The sequence below is a fragment of the Hesperophylax consimilis genome, chromosome 3 (assembly GCF_061612785.1).
Source record: "Hesperophylax consimilis isolate HC1 chromosome 3, BYU_Hcon_1.0, whole genome shotgun sequence".
Classification (NCBI taxonomy): domain Eukaryota; kingdom Metazoa; phylum Arthropoda; class Insecta; order Trichoptera; family Limnephilidae; genus Hesperophylax; species Hesperophylax consimilis.
This window is the reverse complement of record NC_142838.1, coordinates 34742169-34756580: the sequence shown is the minus strand read 5'-3', so window position 1 is coordinate 34756580 and position 14412 is coordinate 34742169. Positions and strand designations below refer to the sequence as shown.

The window sequence follows — 14412 nt, the reverse complement described above, 5'->3', positions numbered from 1 at the left end:
ATTAAAATATTAATACGATGATTTGATATATAATACTGCTTTAGCCTGAAATATTCAAGCCCAGTGGCAAAGAATTACTAATATCTTGGAAAGGAATTCAAATGCTCAACAAAAATTCTCACCAAGTTTGGATGTGATTTGTCAAAGCTTAATTTGAGTATACTATCATTTATGCCGGCGTGGTCTAGTGGTATACGCTTTTGACTACAGATCCGAAGGTCGCGGGTTCGAACCCGGCGTGCGCAAATAAATTTTATTTGATTAATTTGTGTTATTTCACAATTAATTAATTTAAATAATATATAGTATATTTGCGGCACGTTCCAGAGTGGATGATACTCTCAGTATCGCCCTGGTGTAAGACCACCATTCAGAATTGAAACGTTGCTTGAGATGGCTTTAGCCGTGTTTGGTGACCAGATCTGAATAGCCAGGTACTTCCCCACCTTCCTCTTCCCCATCTCCCTCCCCTCCACAATACCCTCAGCCTCATAACATACTCCAATTGGGGATACCATAGTCTCACTGGCTCCAGACGGGAGCAGTTGGGACTCTTGTGCGGTATTACTATAAAAAAAATAAAAAAAAAATAGTGTGGAAAAAAAATAGCCGGCAAAGATCTCGAAAAATTAATGTACAACCTATATCAATCGCTCGCCGCAAAGAAAGGGTCTATCATGCGGCTACAGGAAGGATTCAATCAGGACGACCAGCCAAGTCTTAATTGATCAAGAGAAAACGTATTCACAAAATTGCATTAAATATTGATGATAATGAACCTCCTGCCAAAAAATATTGATTTAAAAAAATATATATTATTATGTTTTTATTTGTAGGTACCTAGTTATGTAGATTACCTCACATAACGTATACATCTTTGAATGTAGTTTTATTTCTATCCTTGGTTTTTAATAGGTACAACTCGTCATATTTTATTTTTTTTAATCTCTATTATAATGTTATATACCTGACGAGTAAATAAAATTATTCTATTATTTATTCTGTTTTATTGGTTTATAGCGCAGAAATTGTGAGCACACACTTACTTTTTTATGTTATAATTTATTCAAAATTATGATTTTCCAAAATTATGATTTTTAATCCAAAATTATAATTACAACTGATAGCCTTGATTTAACAATACCTGATTAAACATTTCAAACAAATATAATTTTAAAGTTCATAATAATCTCAATACTCAATTATAAACATGCGAATGTATGAATAGATATACTTGATGTTAATAATTTTGATCTATTCTACTTAAAAACAAGTCACCTTTTTTACAAATTTTTAATCTCATGTTTCATAGAAATCGTTGTATCTCCCTTACTTTCATGGTTCATGGTTAGGATATGATCTTAACGGTGTTAAAAAGATAAAAAATCACGCTTTATAAAAAAATCTAAAAATTTACCGCAAAATAATTAAGAAGTCAACATAAACGAATCCAGTTTCCAAACGCTATTTGAAAAAATAATTATGTACTTTGAGCATTTTATATTGATTATTTTTTATATGGCACGACAAAAACTGAGATGACAATATCGTTTATAATACATTAGTCTATCACAATATTAATGCGTTTTTTTTCATTATCAGTAATTTTAGTTACAAAAATCGTAAGATGAGTCATTTTTAAAACTTCCTTATGCTGGCATGCAAAATACTTATATTTTTAAAATTAAATATTTATTTTGAATTATAAAATTTGAAAGTACATTTCATATCCTTTCCAAAACGGTTATTAGTTTTCGGATATATTTAGAAATATTCTATTATTGGGATTTTATTACAAAACGGCAATATTTTAAACCTCTCACAAAATACTGTCGAGGCCCAAGGAATTACATAAAATGTTCTATATTATTATAACATTCTTTACCTTATGAGTACTTCATATTTTTTCTTTTTTTATGTAACCCACATTAAATAATTGTATCCTGTATCTAAATACTAGATTTTCCATACATAAATACTTTGTTTTATATTATGTCTTATATTAATCAATCAAAATAACAAAAGTATCTACATGGTTCTTTTTTATTTTCTTTCAACATTATCTCAGTGTACTTCTAATAACAACTGTATCATTTCAGCGATAATATTTCTAAGTACTCACATTCTTATTTTGTCTTTAATACTTAAAATAATTTTTCCCTTCTGTGTACCACTGCATACTTATAATACAATGTATCACTTTAATTAATGATTTTTGACCAAATCTTATTATTTAAAATTCTTAACAATGGCCTCGACTCACAAGAGCTAACCAATTTAATAAATATTCATATTCCAACAAGATCAACACGGCAATCCCATTTGTTTCATTTACCTACATATAGAACTAACTTTAGAAAAAATTCACCCATTCCACGTATATGTGCCCAATATAATACTAAATTTCAAAACATAGACATTTTTAGCAATACACTTCACAAATATCGATTAGAAGTAACTCGTACGATCGAAAATTAATACAATAGTATGGAATGTATCCAGAGCATCTCCTATCCTCATCCTAAATTCCTATTCCTCCCCTCCTCACCTATAATATATTTGTATATATATATTTTTTTTTAATGCAATAAAACTCCATCTCCAATCAATTCTAATATAGGAGACTTTTTTGGCTTGACTATAATTAACATATATATATTTATATTTGCTCTGTTAAAGCTGTTTGTCTATCTACAAAAAAAAAAAAAAAAAATAATAATAATGTTAAAGCCTATTATGGCGTTTATATTAATAAATAAATAGTTTCTTTTATTTATCATTTCAGGCTAAGAGCAGTATTATATATTGAAGCATCGTATTGATATTTTACTGATTTGCACTAAATTTAATTATATCCATTTGTCTTGTTTTCTTACAATTACTAAAATTCCATGTAAAAGTCCACTAGGGCGTTAAAAAATAAAAATCTTTCGAAACCAACACGGATCCGTATTGCTCAATTAATGCGCATGGTAATTATAAACGATTGGACGACGCATGCCTCGTACTGAACACGGATTTGTAAAGAGAAATGGCGTTACAAACTCGTGTTCAGTAGGAGGACGCATGCCTCATATTGAACACGGGTTTGGAAGGAGAATGGCGTTACAAACCCGTGCGGGTTTCGAGGCAATGATGCCTCGAACACGTAAAAGGAAATACGCCGCCCGGTGCAACAGCAGATCGGCTAGTAATCGGCGTTCATAATACGGAAAGTACCGAAAACTTCCGAACTAGTCCGAAACAGGTCTCAAGCGAAATAGTATTCTTACTTAGAGTTTGGTTGTTTAATGCTAGCTAGTTAAATATAAATGTTTCATCTGTTTGTTCTTAGTCCTCCTCACTAGGTGGTCCTGTGCTGAGGCGGACTGGTAGGTTTATGTTTTTAATACATTCTATTGTATGTCTGTATTAATTTCTACTCATGTTATGATTTTTTCCTTAAACTTATTTATCTTTTCCATCTTTTTCAAACTTGGATGAAGGATGTTGTAGAGTTTGGTTGCCAGATATATGTGGTTTCTTTGGCCAAAACTTGTCTTGAATTTTGGAACATCTCGTATATCCTTTTTGAGGCTCTTGTGTCATGTATCCGAGTTTCATTGGGAGATTTTCTGTGTTTAAAATGATGTATAAGAATATTATATATTATATAAGAATATTATATTTGTTTTAAATCATTATTATATTGGTTCAATAATTTTAATTATAAACGACTTTGTTGTCTTAATTTTTTTGTCAGACTACCTAAAAAACCATAATTTTTTTTTAACGATTTTGTATGTTTTATTTGATGATAATGTTACTCTGCGTTTGGTAATTTTTTCCGACTCTTCAAGATCCGCATTAATAAAACCCTTCCTACAGCTCCTCCTTAACCCGCTTGAAAACATCACCCATCCAGGTGGCGATATTCTTCCCTTGTCCGACAGAGGCGTTTTTGTGAGGTGTAGGTAATAGGGTCATAGAGCGGATTAACGAAGAATGAAGTGAAAGAAGAATATATGACGCGGATTAATCAAATACTTGATCAGGTGTCCTAATTACTTATTAAATATTACAATACCGTACATCGAATTAAACAGTATTACAGAACATAGTTCACAATACGAACGAAACGCAATATTGAATTTTGTTTCAACAGTCAAAAACTGAATTCCTTGTCGGCACAATCTTAACAGTGCAATACTTATTTTATACACATGCACGTAGGAATTTCGAACGACGGGTCCTCGGTTTAGGGCGTAGGTGAGATTTCTTGACACTCGAGCTTGCAGCGCCTCCTGGTGTTCACATTCCGGCAATCGGCACCTTTTAACACGAAACCGAGGACTTTGAGAGAGTCCTCGGTTTAGGGTCTGTGTGTGATTTCCAGCATTAGCGGCGCCGCCCTGGTGGTCACACATCCATACTAATGAAACACTAGCCAAATTAAACACGATATTTTTCGCCACGAAAATGAGGACTCTCTCCGATCGGCCCAAAATTTCGACAGTTGACCAATCAGAACGCATAGATTATAGGTACATATTCAGTTTTTCGCATTTTGAATCCGAGGACGTCCTCGGATTCGTGTGAGTCCTCGGATTCTGGGTCTAAAGGCCTGTGAAGGTCCTCGAATAAAGGTGCATACAAACTCACACCCTCACACCCTCACACACACACACACACATAAATATATATTTATAAATATATTTCTTTTAATTTATGGGACTTATTAACCCAAACATTATAAAAAATCAAAACATCAACAGAGAAGTATCGTTTCTACCAAAAATCAATACTGCTAGATAAAGTGGTCAACTGCTAAGAGGTACTGGAAAATTATTTTGAAGAGGAAACATTTGAATGTATTATGTGTTTGTATCAAAAGAGTATTTGGAAATCGTTTGCTACACTCACCCGCAATCCCATTTTTCCGCAAACGCCTAAAAATACTGGGTGCGTAGCGATGTTTAACAAAATTATGTTATACAGCCTAGCAGACGAGAGACTTTAGTTGCGGCGAAAGTTGTAAACTATTCCAAAATTCAAAAAAGCCTCCCTAGTGTCGCCTCGCTCGGTTGCGCACCACCATAATAATAACTCCGTAATGGATTTGAATGCATGAAACTGCAATTAAACTGTCTGGTCTGCGGGCTGCCTCAGACTTGCATGTTATTTGTTAAAATCTCTCGTCTGTTGGACGTAAAAGCAACAGGCGTTATTGTTTCTCTATCTGCACAGACACACTGAGCCACAGCAACGCGTGGCTGGGTTCACCTAGACTATAAATCTATCTCTGTTTGTATGTAAAAATCTAAATTAATAAATATTTAAAATTATAAAAACAATAAATGACTGTATTCCCATTCAAATAAATTTAAATAAACTTCAAGATTGGTGCAAAACTAACAAACTTTATCTCAATATTAGTAAATGCCACATTATAAGATTTTTCAGAACAAAACAACCCCTTAACTATCAATACAAAATTAACAATGTTTCTCTCGCCTCTGTAAGTGAAATTAACGATCTCGGCATTATTTCCGATTCAAAATTTAACTTTCTTTCACATGTAGAAACAGTCACCAACAAAGGATTAAAAATGCTCGGCTTCATTCTCCGAAATGGCAGAGACTTTAAAAATATTTCAACACTAAAAATCTTATATTCCTCACTTGTTCAAAGTCAAATCGAATATAATTCTCCTATTTGGTGTCCTTACTTTAAAATCCACTCCGATTCTATTGAAAAAATTCAGCATAAATTCCTAAGATACATTAACTATAAACTCGGTCTACCTATAGAATCAATAAATTACAATCACTTGATGAAAGAATTAAACCTACTTAAACTCTCAGATAGAAGACTTATTTCCGATTTGACTTTTATTTTTAAAATTGTCAATGGTATTATAGACAGCCCTGATATATTAAGCCTAATTACCTTCCATATACCCACTAGAACCACTCGATCCAAAATTCTTTTTAATTTTAATAACAATATCAGGACTGCGTCATTTAGAAACTCCCTTATACCTAGATTGCATGCAGTTGGCAATGCTTTCTCAGAAGTAGTAGATGTGTTCAACTGCACGGAATATAGCTTTAAGAAGGCTATAATAACACATACCTCTGTCGTAATTATCAATGTTATTAGGCATAATACCATTCTATTCATAAGTTATCACAGAACCTAAACAATGCACTCACATCAGATATCAGACAGAAGAGTGTTATCTAATAATTTTATATACTTAATCAAAACTATAATTTTTCCCAAAATTGTTATGAGATGTCTTACTGACAGCCCTGATTCAATAAAACTAACTCTTAGTTCTCAGCAAATTCAACCAAATTCAATATTGAAGGTAACAATAACCTCAATACTAAACTACTGTACGGATTGAAAATAAAAATGCTAATGTACCTATGTATACCAGATGTTATTTTTGTTTAATTTTCAACATAATTTCTCAGTAATTATTCTGTTTAACATAATACTGTTTTGCTCCTGTGAACCACTGTAAACATAAATCATGTATATTGTAAAAGCCTTTAACGGCGTCTAAATAAATAAATAAATAAATGTTTGTTTGTTCAAAATCTTAAATCTCCGATAGTTCTTCACCGATTGCTTTGAATTTTGGTACAACTTTGCATTTGAATAAGTATGTGTTTTTATATTATATAGGTGTCACCTATGACCGGTATTTTTTTTTTTGAAAAACAGCCCCATCTGTTGAACGTAAAATCAACACGCGCTATTGTTTCTCTATCTGCAAAGACAGAATAAGCCACAGCAACGCGTAGTGGGGTACAGCTAGTAATAATAAAAATCTAGGTGTCAAAGAAATATATGCATTATCTGTGATGATAATATATATAGTAAAAATTGTTATGAAAAGAAATAATGAACAATCAAGCAAGATAACTATTCATATTGTAGGCAGATATAAAAATAAACCCAATAAATATAATTTCACTTAAAAACTAGTAGTTCTGTAAACGGTAGACCTCACCTCCAAGAAGGTATGTTTGGAATTTTCGATTATCTATTAGTATATAAATTCACCTTCCCTCCTTACGCGCCAGAAAAATTTGAGAAAAGAAATCGAAATAAAATCGTAAGATTTGTAAATAGGTACTAAAATTCCTACCTACTTTATAAATCATAACTAAATCACATATTTTTTTCAAATTTCAAATACAGAATTACATCATTTATCCAGAAAGATTTCACCATCTAAATGGCAATTATTTTTTCAAACTTTCTTCAGGCCAGTAGGAACCATAATATTTATTATTATTGGTTCCTGCAAGAGCAATCCAGATGAGTTACAAATCTCATTTTAGGGATTATTTAGATTTGACAGCTCATAGTAGAAACCGCCAAACATGCGAACTCTGACGGGATAAATGTTTCTAACATAGCCACCATCTTGAATCGGAACCGGAATGTAACAAACAAACGAAATGCAAAATGGTCCAGTTAAAATAGGACTTCGCCACGCCCGGTCAAATATTTATAAGAATAACATTTTTTAAGCTTCTTGTTATAACGAATGCAAAAAATAACAACTTATTTCGGCTTCAGTTCGTCTCTCCAGACGGGTCGCATTTTCCATAAAAGTTTCCCCGGCGTACAGTTCTGTTGGACCTCGGGTCATCTTAAATTGTACCTCCGACCCTCTTCTAGGAAAGTGGAAACTAATAGGAAAATAAGCCAGTGGTTCTTAGCTGATACTTTGCGGAACTCTGGTGTTTTTTTGTTACAAGACTAAGAAGAATTTAGTATCTTCGCAATGGATCGTACTCTATAAATAAAGTGTTTCTTTGAAATAATAATCATATAACTCTCTACATTTTTGTGAACACAGTATACCGAGCTTTCTCTCAAGAGCAGGTAATAAGCATTTTGCTACAGTTTTCAAAATCGTGTTTTAGTGAGCTGGGGTTTTTCAACGTTAACCGGCATAAAAACTTCTGAAAAAATACCTACCAGGCTTCTGATTGTTCCCAGGCACTCTGACAAAATATCTACCAGGCTTCTAATTCTTCCCAGGCACTCTGACAAAAAATTAACCAGGCTTCTGATTCTTCACAGGGACCCTGACAAAATACCTACCAGGTTTCTGATTCTTTCCAGGCACTCTGACGAAATACCTACCAGGCTTCTGATTTTTTCCAGGCGCAAGTTGCACCTGGGAAGACCCGGTTAATTAATTGCCTCGCAAGTAATGTGATTGTTTACTTTAAAAACTTTAAGCAGGCTGGCTAAGTCCTTCATCGCAACACAAGCATTTTCCGCTAACTATGGTAGTAGAATGATATTTTCACATATTCGTCAGATTATTCGTAACCCAGGAATGTTTGTCTTTCTATTAAAAACAAAAAAGTAAAGGATTAATGATTGTTTTGAGACCTTTACTGGGCAAGGGAATAAATTCTTCCCATACGTGTTTTTGTATAAATTTTTTAATGTATATAAATAAAATAAATAAAATTTAATTTCTAATCTTTGAAAGAGAATTTCTAGAAAGTAGAGAAAAGCTGGGTACACGTCAGCTAGGGCTATATAACTGGGGTCTTTATAAGGGTTAAAACGAAAGTGTTACCAGACTTGGACATGGATAATAAGCACTGTGCAGTCGTGTACACTATACAGTGCAGAGTATATTGCTAGACTGTACCTCATCTGAAAGTTGTGGATGCGACACACGTCATCGTATTTGTGATACGTGGCCTGAAACAGCAGGTAGCTCTCGTCCCACTCGATCTGAACGCGCAGCTGGGACTTGTCCGTCAGGTAGGGGCAGCCCGGTTCTCTTATCTGTAACACACACATCGTACATATAAGCTATTATAGTTGGGGAATTAGCACAACAATTCTCTATCTACAGGAATTAAAAATACCTTAGAAGGGGGTGATTTATCAATTTTCAACTCCAAAACATAAAGACATTTGTATAAAATAATACATTGTGTCGTTTTTTCGTTAATTTGTGAAAACATAAATGCTGCAGAAGTATCAGTCTAGGGACATTTATACTGTATAGTAATATTTTTTGTAATATCCACGAGCATGTAGGTAATTTTTGTAATACCTAAAATATATTTTTTTAATGTGAATACCGCAGAAGAGTCCTAACTGCTCCCAACCGCCTGGAGTCAGTGAGACCATAGCATCCACAATCGGGGTATGCTGTGAGGCTAAAACTTGTGGGGACGGGAAAGAGATGAGGGTGTGGAATTGCCTGGCTATTCAGATCTGGTCACCAAATATAGCCAAAGCCATTTCAACAACGTTTCAATACTAAATGGCTGTCTTACACCAGGGCGATACTTAGAGTATCTTACATTCTGAATCATCCTGTAAATATTTAGGTATTTACCTAAATACATATATGCACAAGAAATATTATTAAATATTATGAGGAAGCCAGAAAAAAACATTATAACAGTAATCAAAATAAATGTAAATATTGTTGTGTTAAGTTCGATTTGGAGTTAAGTATTGAAAAAATGCAATACCTTTTGTTTTTATCCAGACCGAAAAATTATGCATACGTTCAATTATGTATACTTGTAGGGAATCAAGGGAGAGTTGAGAGGAGAGATGATGCACTCTTCCCTCGTGGGGCCTCCAGGGAACCAAGGGGGAGTGGACTCTTCCGTCATGGGGGCTTCAGGGAACCAAAGAGGAGCGGAGAGATGATGGCGCCTTCAGGGAACCAAGAAGGATTGGAGAGGAAAGATGAGACCTGGGAAGACACATTGTGGAACCAGAAGACATAGCCACATATACATTGACAACCCTTGTGAACTTTATAAAAGGGACCGGGTGACTGGAATGAGTTAAAATTGGAGATAGCACATTGGGACTATGGAGTGTTCACGGGAACTATATCTAAACCGTGTCCGCCCTATAAATAAATAAAGTATATTTTAATGGTTGCGGAGTGGAGAGCGTAAAGTTCAATTTTCATAATGACCAAAAGCATGAAAATTTCAGAAAAGTCTTTAAAGTATGGTAATGGTATTAAAGTAAGAATAATTGAAATTATTAAAAATAGTATTTCTTATAAGTTCTACAGTAAAAGTATACAATTTATGTACCCATAGTTTCAAGTGCCATCAACCAGCCTTACTACCATGTATATTGTCGGGAGATCAGACGCGTGACTGGAGTTTTGGAGGAGAAAGACAAGCATATAGAATAGAAAAACTATCATTGTAATTTTTTTTATAATGTTGTAGAAAATCCATCCATCTTGTGTCAGTAAAACACAATTCTCCGGCGCGCGGAAGGTACACGTTCGCCATAAATAAACAAAAGTTCCTGGCGTACACATTTTTCGGAAAAAGTTAATGATTTATTCAAAGCGGAGCTAGTGTCAGTTATAGCAAAGTATCGTAGAGGCCATAGAACAAGGCAAGGACATTTAAGAATGATAACAGGACATCAGTCAGAAACTTCCACGTACTATGTACTACGTGACTGCCAAAGTCATCAATACACGTAGAAAACTCAGCGCTGGTTCTAATTTACAATTCTAAATTAAAGCTACGCCAGTCGGAACAATATTATTTCTGACGCCGAAGCAAAGGCGACTCGTGGCGTGGGTGGCGAGAGTAGTGATTTATTATTATTATTTTTTATGTGAATACTGCACAAGAGTCCCAACTGCTCCCAGCCGTCTGGAGCCAGTTAAAATATGGCATCCCCAATTGGGGTATGTTGTTAGGCTGAAGGTAGTGGGGAGTAAATGGAGATTCAGAGGACGAAGGTCTGAAAGTACCTGGCTATTCTGATCTGGTCACCAAACACGGCTAAAGCCATTTCAATCAATGTTTCAATTTTGAAAGTTGGTCTAACACCGGGGCGATACTGAAAGTATCTATCACTTTGGAACTTGCCGCAAATATACTGTATATTATTTTAAATGGCTTAATTATGAAATAACACCAACAAATTAAATTAAATTTACTTGCGCAAGCCGGGATTTGAACCCGCGACCTCCTAAGTCTCCTCGACCTCGACTACAGAAGAAATATTATAAAACATAATTTGAAAATTATTTTATTTAAAATTAAAAAAAAACTTTTCTGAATACTCCACTTCCAAACATAAATATTCAACCAGAGCAATAAGCCAAAATGTACCGGTTACTCCCATCTAATACATCTTTTGGAGAGAGAAGTATTAAATTCTATGCATTACAATGCTAAACCAAATCAAACAAAAAAAATAACGGAAATGAATATATTTAACACAAAAGTAAAAACTTGGCTGAGAGAACAAAGAAATAATCAATTTACAAACATTATGAATACGATGCAAAGACAACTTGAAACTAAATACAAAAGTTTAAAAAACTACCCACAGCTTCTTTTACAATAAATTATTATTGTCTGCTCATCCACTTTCTAGGACATGGCTTGATCTAACCCATTCGTTCCTTAAATGAAATTTATTTTCCTTTTTTATTAAGCGGAGAATTTTTTTTCTGAACTAATCTACGCTACACATCATACAAATAATTATTTCGGTGGTGCGTTTCTGTATTTACGTGTAACTCGGGTTCGATGAACCTGGAACAGGGATATGCTTTGATTTTCAAAATGAGAATTGATTGATACTGTTCGTACCATAGTCATTTTATTTTAGTTAATTACTTAATAATACAAATTTTGAAATGAGTATTTCGCTAAGCAAATTTTTTTACAGATGTCGTTTTTTTAAAAGTTTAATAATGGTGTTCATTTGAAAGGCAATATTCTGATCGTCCTTTGAAAGGAATCCTGAGGCAAATATATTTTTTATAAATGATTTCACCTCAAATCCTACAATTATAACATCCCATGGTTTTTCACGGGTCTGCGCATGTAAAACAATATTTATTTACCATGGAAAAGAGATAGAGACACCACTGCTCAAATGTATGACATATGGGTTTTGGTGTTTGAAGGTTCGCCATTACCATGCGACACGCGACACGCGACACGCGCCCGTACTCCCACCCGCCCCGCACCCGTTGATGTTGCAGACGTAGGTCTATATTATAATGTGAACATGTATCATGAATATTTACTACTGTCGGAAACTTGAAACCTGCGCAATATATTTCACACGAACTTGAAGGACGAGATGTTTTAAATTACGTTCGACTACCGAACCACACGTCGCCTGAAGTTCGCTGGCATTATCATACTCGTGTGCTGGTTGGGCAACCGTCTAGAACGACCCTAAATAATAAATCTAAAAGTTTGCAATAAATTATCATACGCAAGGCTTAACATGTTAAGTGATGAAAACCCTTATTTATGGCCGAGTAGAATATCGGAAAGAACCGAGTTTTACGGTGAACAGATACTCACTGTTTAATCTCGTAGCCAATACGGATTTCTCAATCGTTATGCTCCCCCCACCCTAGACATTTTGTAGATGGATGCATTGTGTTATAAATGAATAATGAACCACATAGATATTTACACCCGCTTACAGAAAAGTTGTCGATGAGGTGGCTTGGACATTTAAGTATAAATTTAATTTTATGTCACGTGGGTTTATTATAGAAGGTCGCCAGTAACAAATGAGCAGTTAAGGAACTGAATAAGAGAGAGAGAACCCCAGAAAAGGATTGCAACAATAACATTTGGCTGTCATCAGTTGTTTTGTTTTGCTCTATCTAAAATTAATTTTTTACCATTCTTTTTTGTTTTCTGGCAAAAAAAAGTGTAGTGTGTTGTGCCTTGAGGTTTCTTCTCCCTCCTGATCTTCCAGGAGTCACTTTTCGCTGCTGATTTCCAGATATTTATAAACTTTTTTACTTCTGTCATTTTTCATACTATTATTGTAGTTGTTTACTGTTGTGAATAATGGAGGAAGATTTCCCTCCTGGACCCCCTACAAAGCCCCCAGATCCCTCTCCAGACCCCCCAGACGGGGAAAATGTAGAAATTTCTGACAGTGATTCTGTCATCTTGACTTCTACCAAAAAAAGGAAATTTACTCCTTCTTCCCCAATAAAACTTGACTCGCCTTCGACTTCACTGTCCCCACCAGAACTTTCTCAACTTCCTCCAACAAACTTTTATTCTCCTCATTCCCGTGGCCCATTCATAGCATACGCCCAAAAAACTGAGCAAGGAAAAACCATCCACCCTCTTGAATTTGGCAAATTCCTATCAAATAGCAAGAATCTTTCAATCAAACCTGGAGGTGTAAAAGCCGAGGGTCGCTTCCGAATCTCCGTCGAATTCCTCTCAGGGCCAGCTGCCAACAGTTTCATCAAAAATATCTTCATTTCATCTAATTCAAAGTTCAAGGCATATATCCCTACTTTCAATGTCACTCGCATGGGCCTGGTCAGAGGTATCTCGACCGATCTGTCCATCGAAGAAATTCTGTCTTCACTTTCAACCCCCCAACACATTGGCAATCCCATAAAAGCCAGGAGGCTAAATTACAAGGACTCCTCTGAGGGTATAATTACCTGGAAGCCCTCCCAATCTGTTGTTATCACCTTTGAAGGTCAATCTCTTCCCTCCCATATATATTTATTCTTCAACTCATTACCAGTTGAAATGTATACATATCCCACCACTCAATGTTTCAATTGCTGCCGTTTTGGTCATACCAAAGCTGCATGCAGATCTCAACCCAGATGTTTTAAATGTGGAGAAAACCACGCAGCTGACCAATGTCCTTCTTCCTCCTCACCTAAATGTTTTAACTGCTCAGGCTCACATACAGCTATCAACACATCTTGCCCAGAACAATCTCGCCAAAAAAATATTAAAATTTCTATGGCCTCTCAGAACTTGTCTTTTCTGCAGGCTTCTAAATTATTCCCGCCTGTCAAAAAATCATTTGCTGAGGCTTTATCCAGCAACTCCTCATCCAACCCTCTTCCCTCCACTACAACAACTTCTTCTCGTTCAACTAAATTCACATACAAAAACGCTATCTCTAAACCGGCTCCTGGATACGATCAGCAACAACACAACTCACTGCTCTTAAATCCCAATGGTTCACCTCTTTCAAATGCCACAAATGGGTGTGCAAATAATTATAATCCGTCCTCAATGAACTCTCTTAAACTTTCTGAAAAACTCTCCCAAGACAATTCTTCATTTATCCAAACTCTTATTATTCTTCTAATTGACCTTATTTCTTCTCAAACTAATCTACCGTCCAACGCTGCTACTATTATTTCCACATTAAAATCATTTATTCAAAATGGCTCTTCAGGATGTCAGAATACTTCAGTGGAATAGCCGAAGTGCTATTTCTAACAAATCTGATCTCCTTAACCTATTAAATTCCAACTTTATTTCTTTGGCTGCTATCTCGGAGACTTGGTTTACTCCATCCACCCACTTTAATGTGGGGGGGTATTCCTGTCTCCGCGACGATCGCCCGGAA

At 35.0% G+C, this 14412-nt stretch overlaps 1 protein-coding gene across 1 annotated transcript in view; it reads right to left on the bottom strand.

Moving 5' to 3' along the window:
* Positions 1–14412, bottom strand: part of LOC149425329 (uncharacterized) — a 242357-nt gene that overhangs the window by 19419 nt on the left and 208526 nt on the right. The window contains exon 6 of the mRNA XM_089650769.1: positions 8675–8814. Within this exon, the coding sequence (XP_089506895.1) occupies positions 8675–8814 (140 nt within the window). The remainder of the gene's footprint in view (positions 1–8674; positions 8815–14412) is intronic.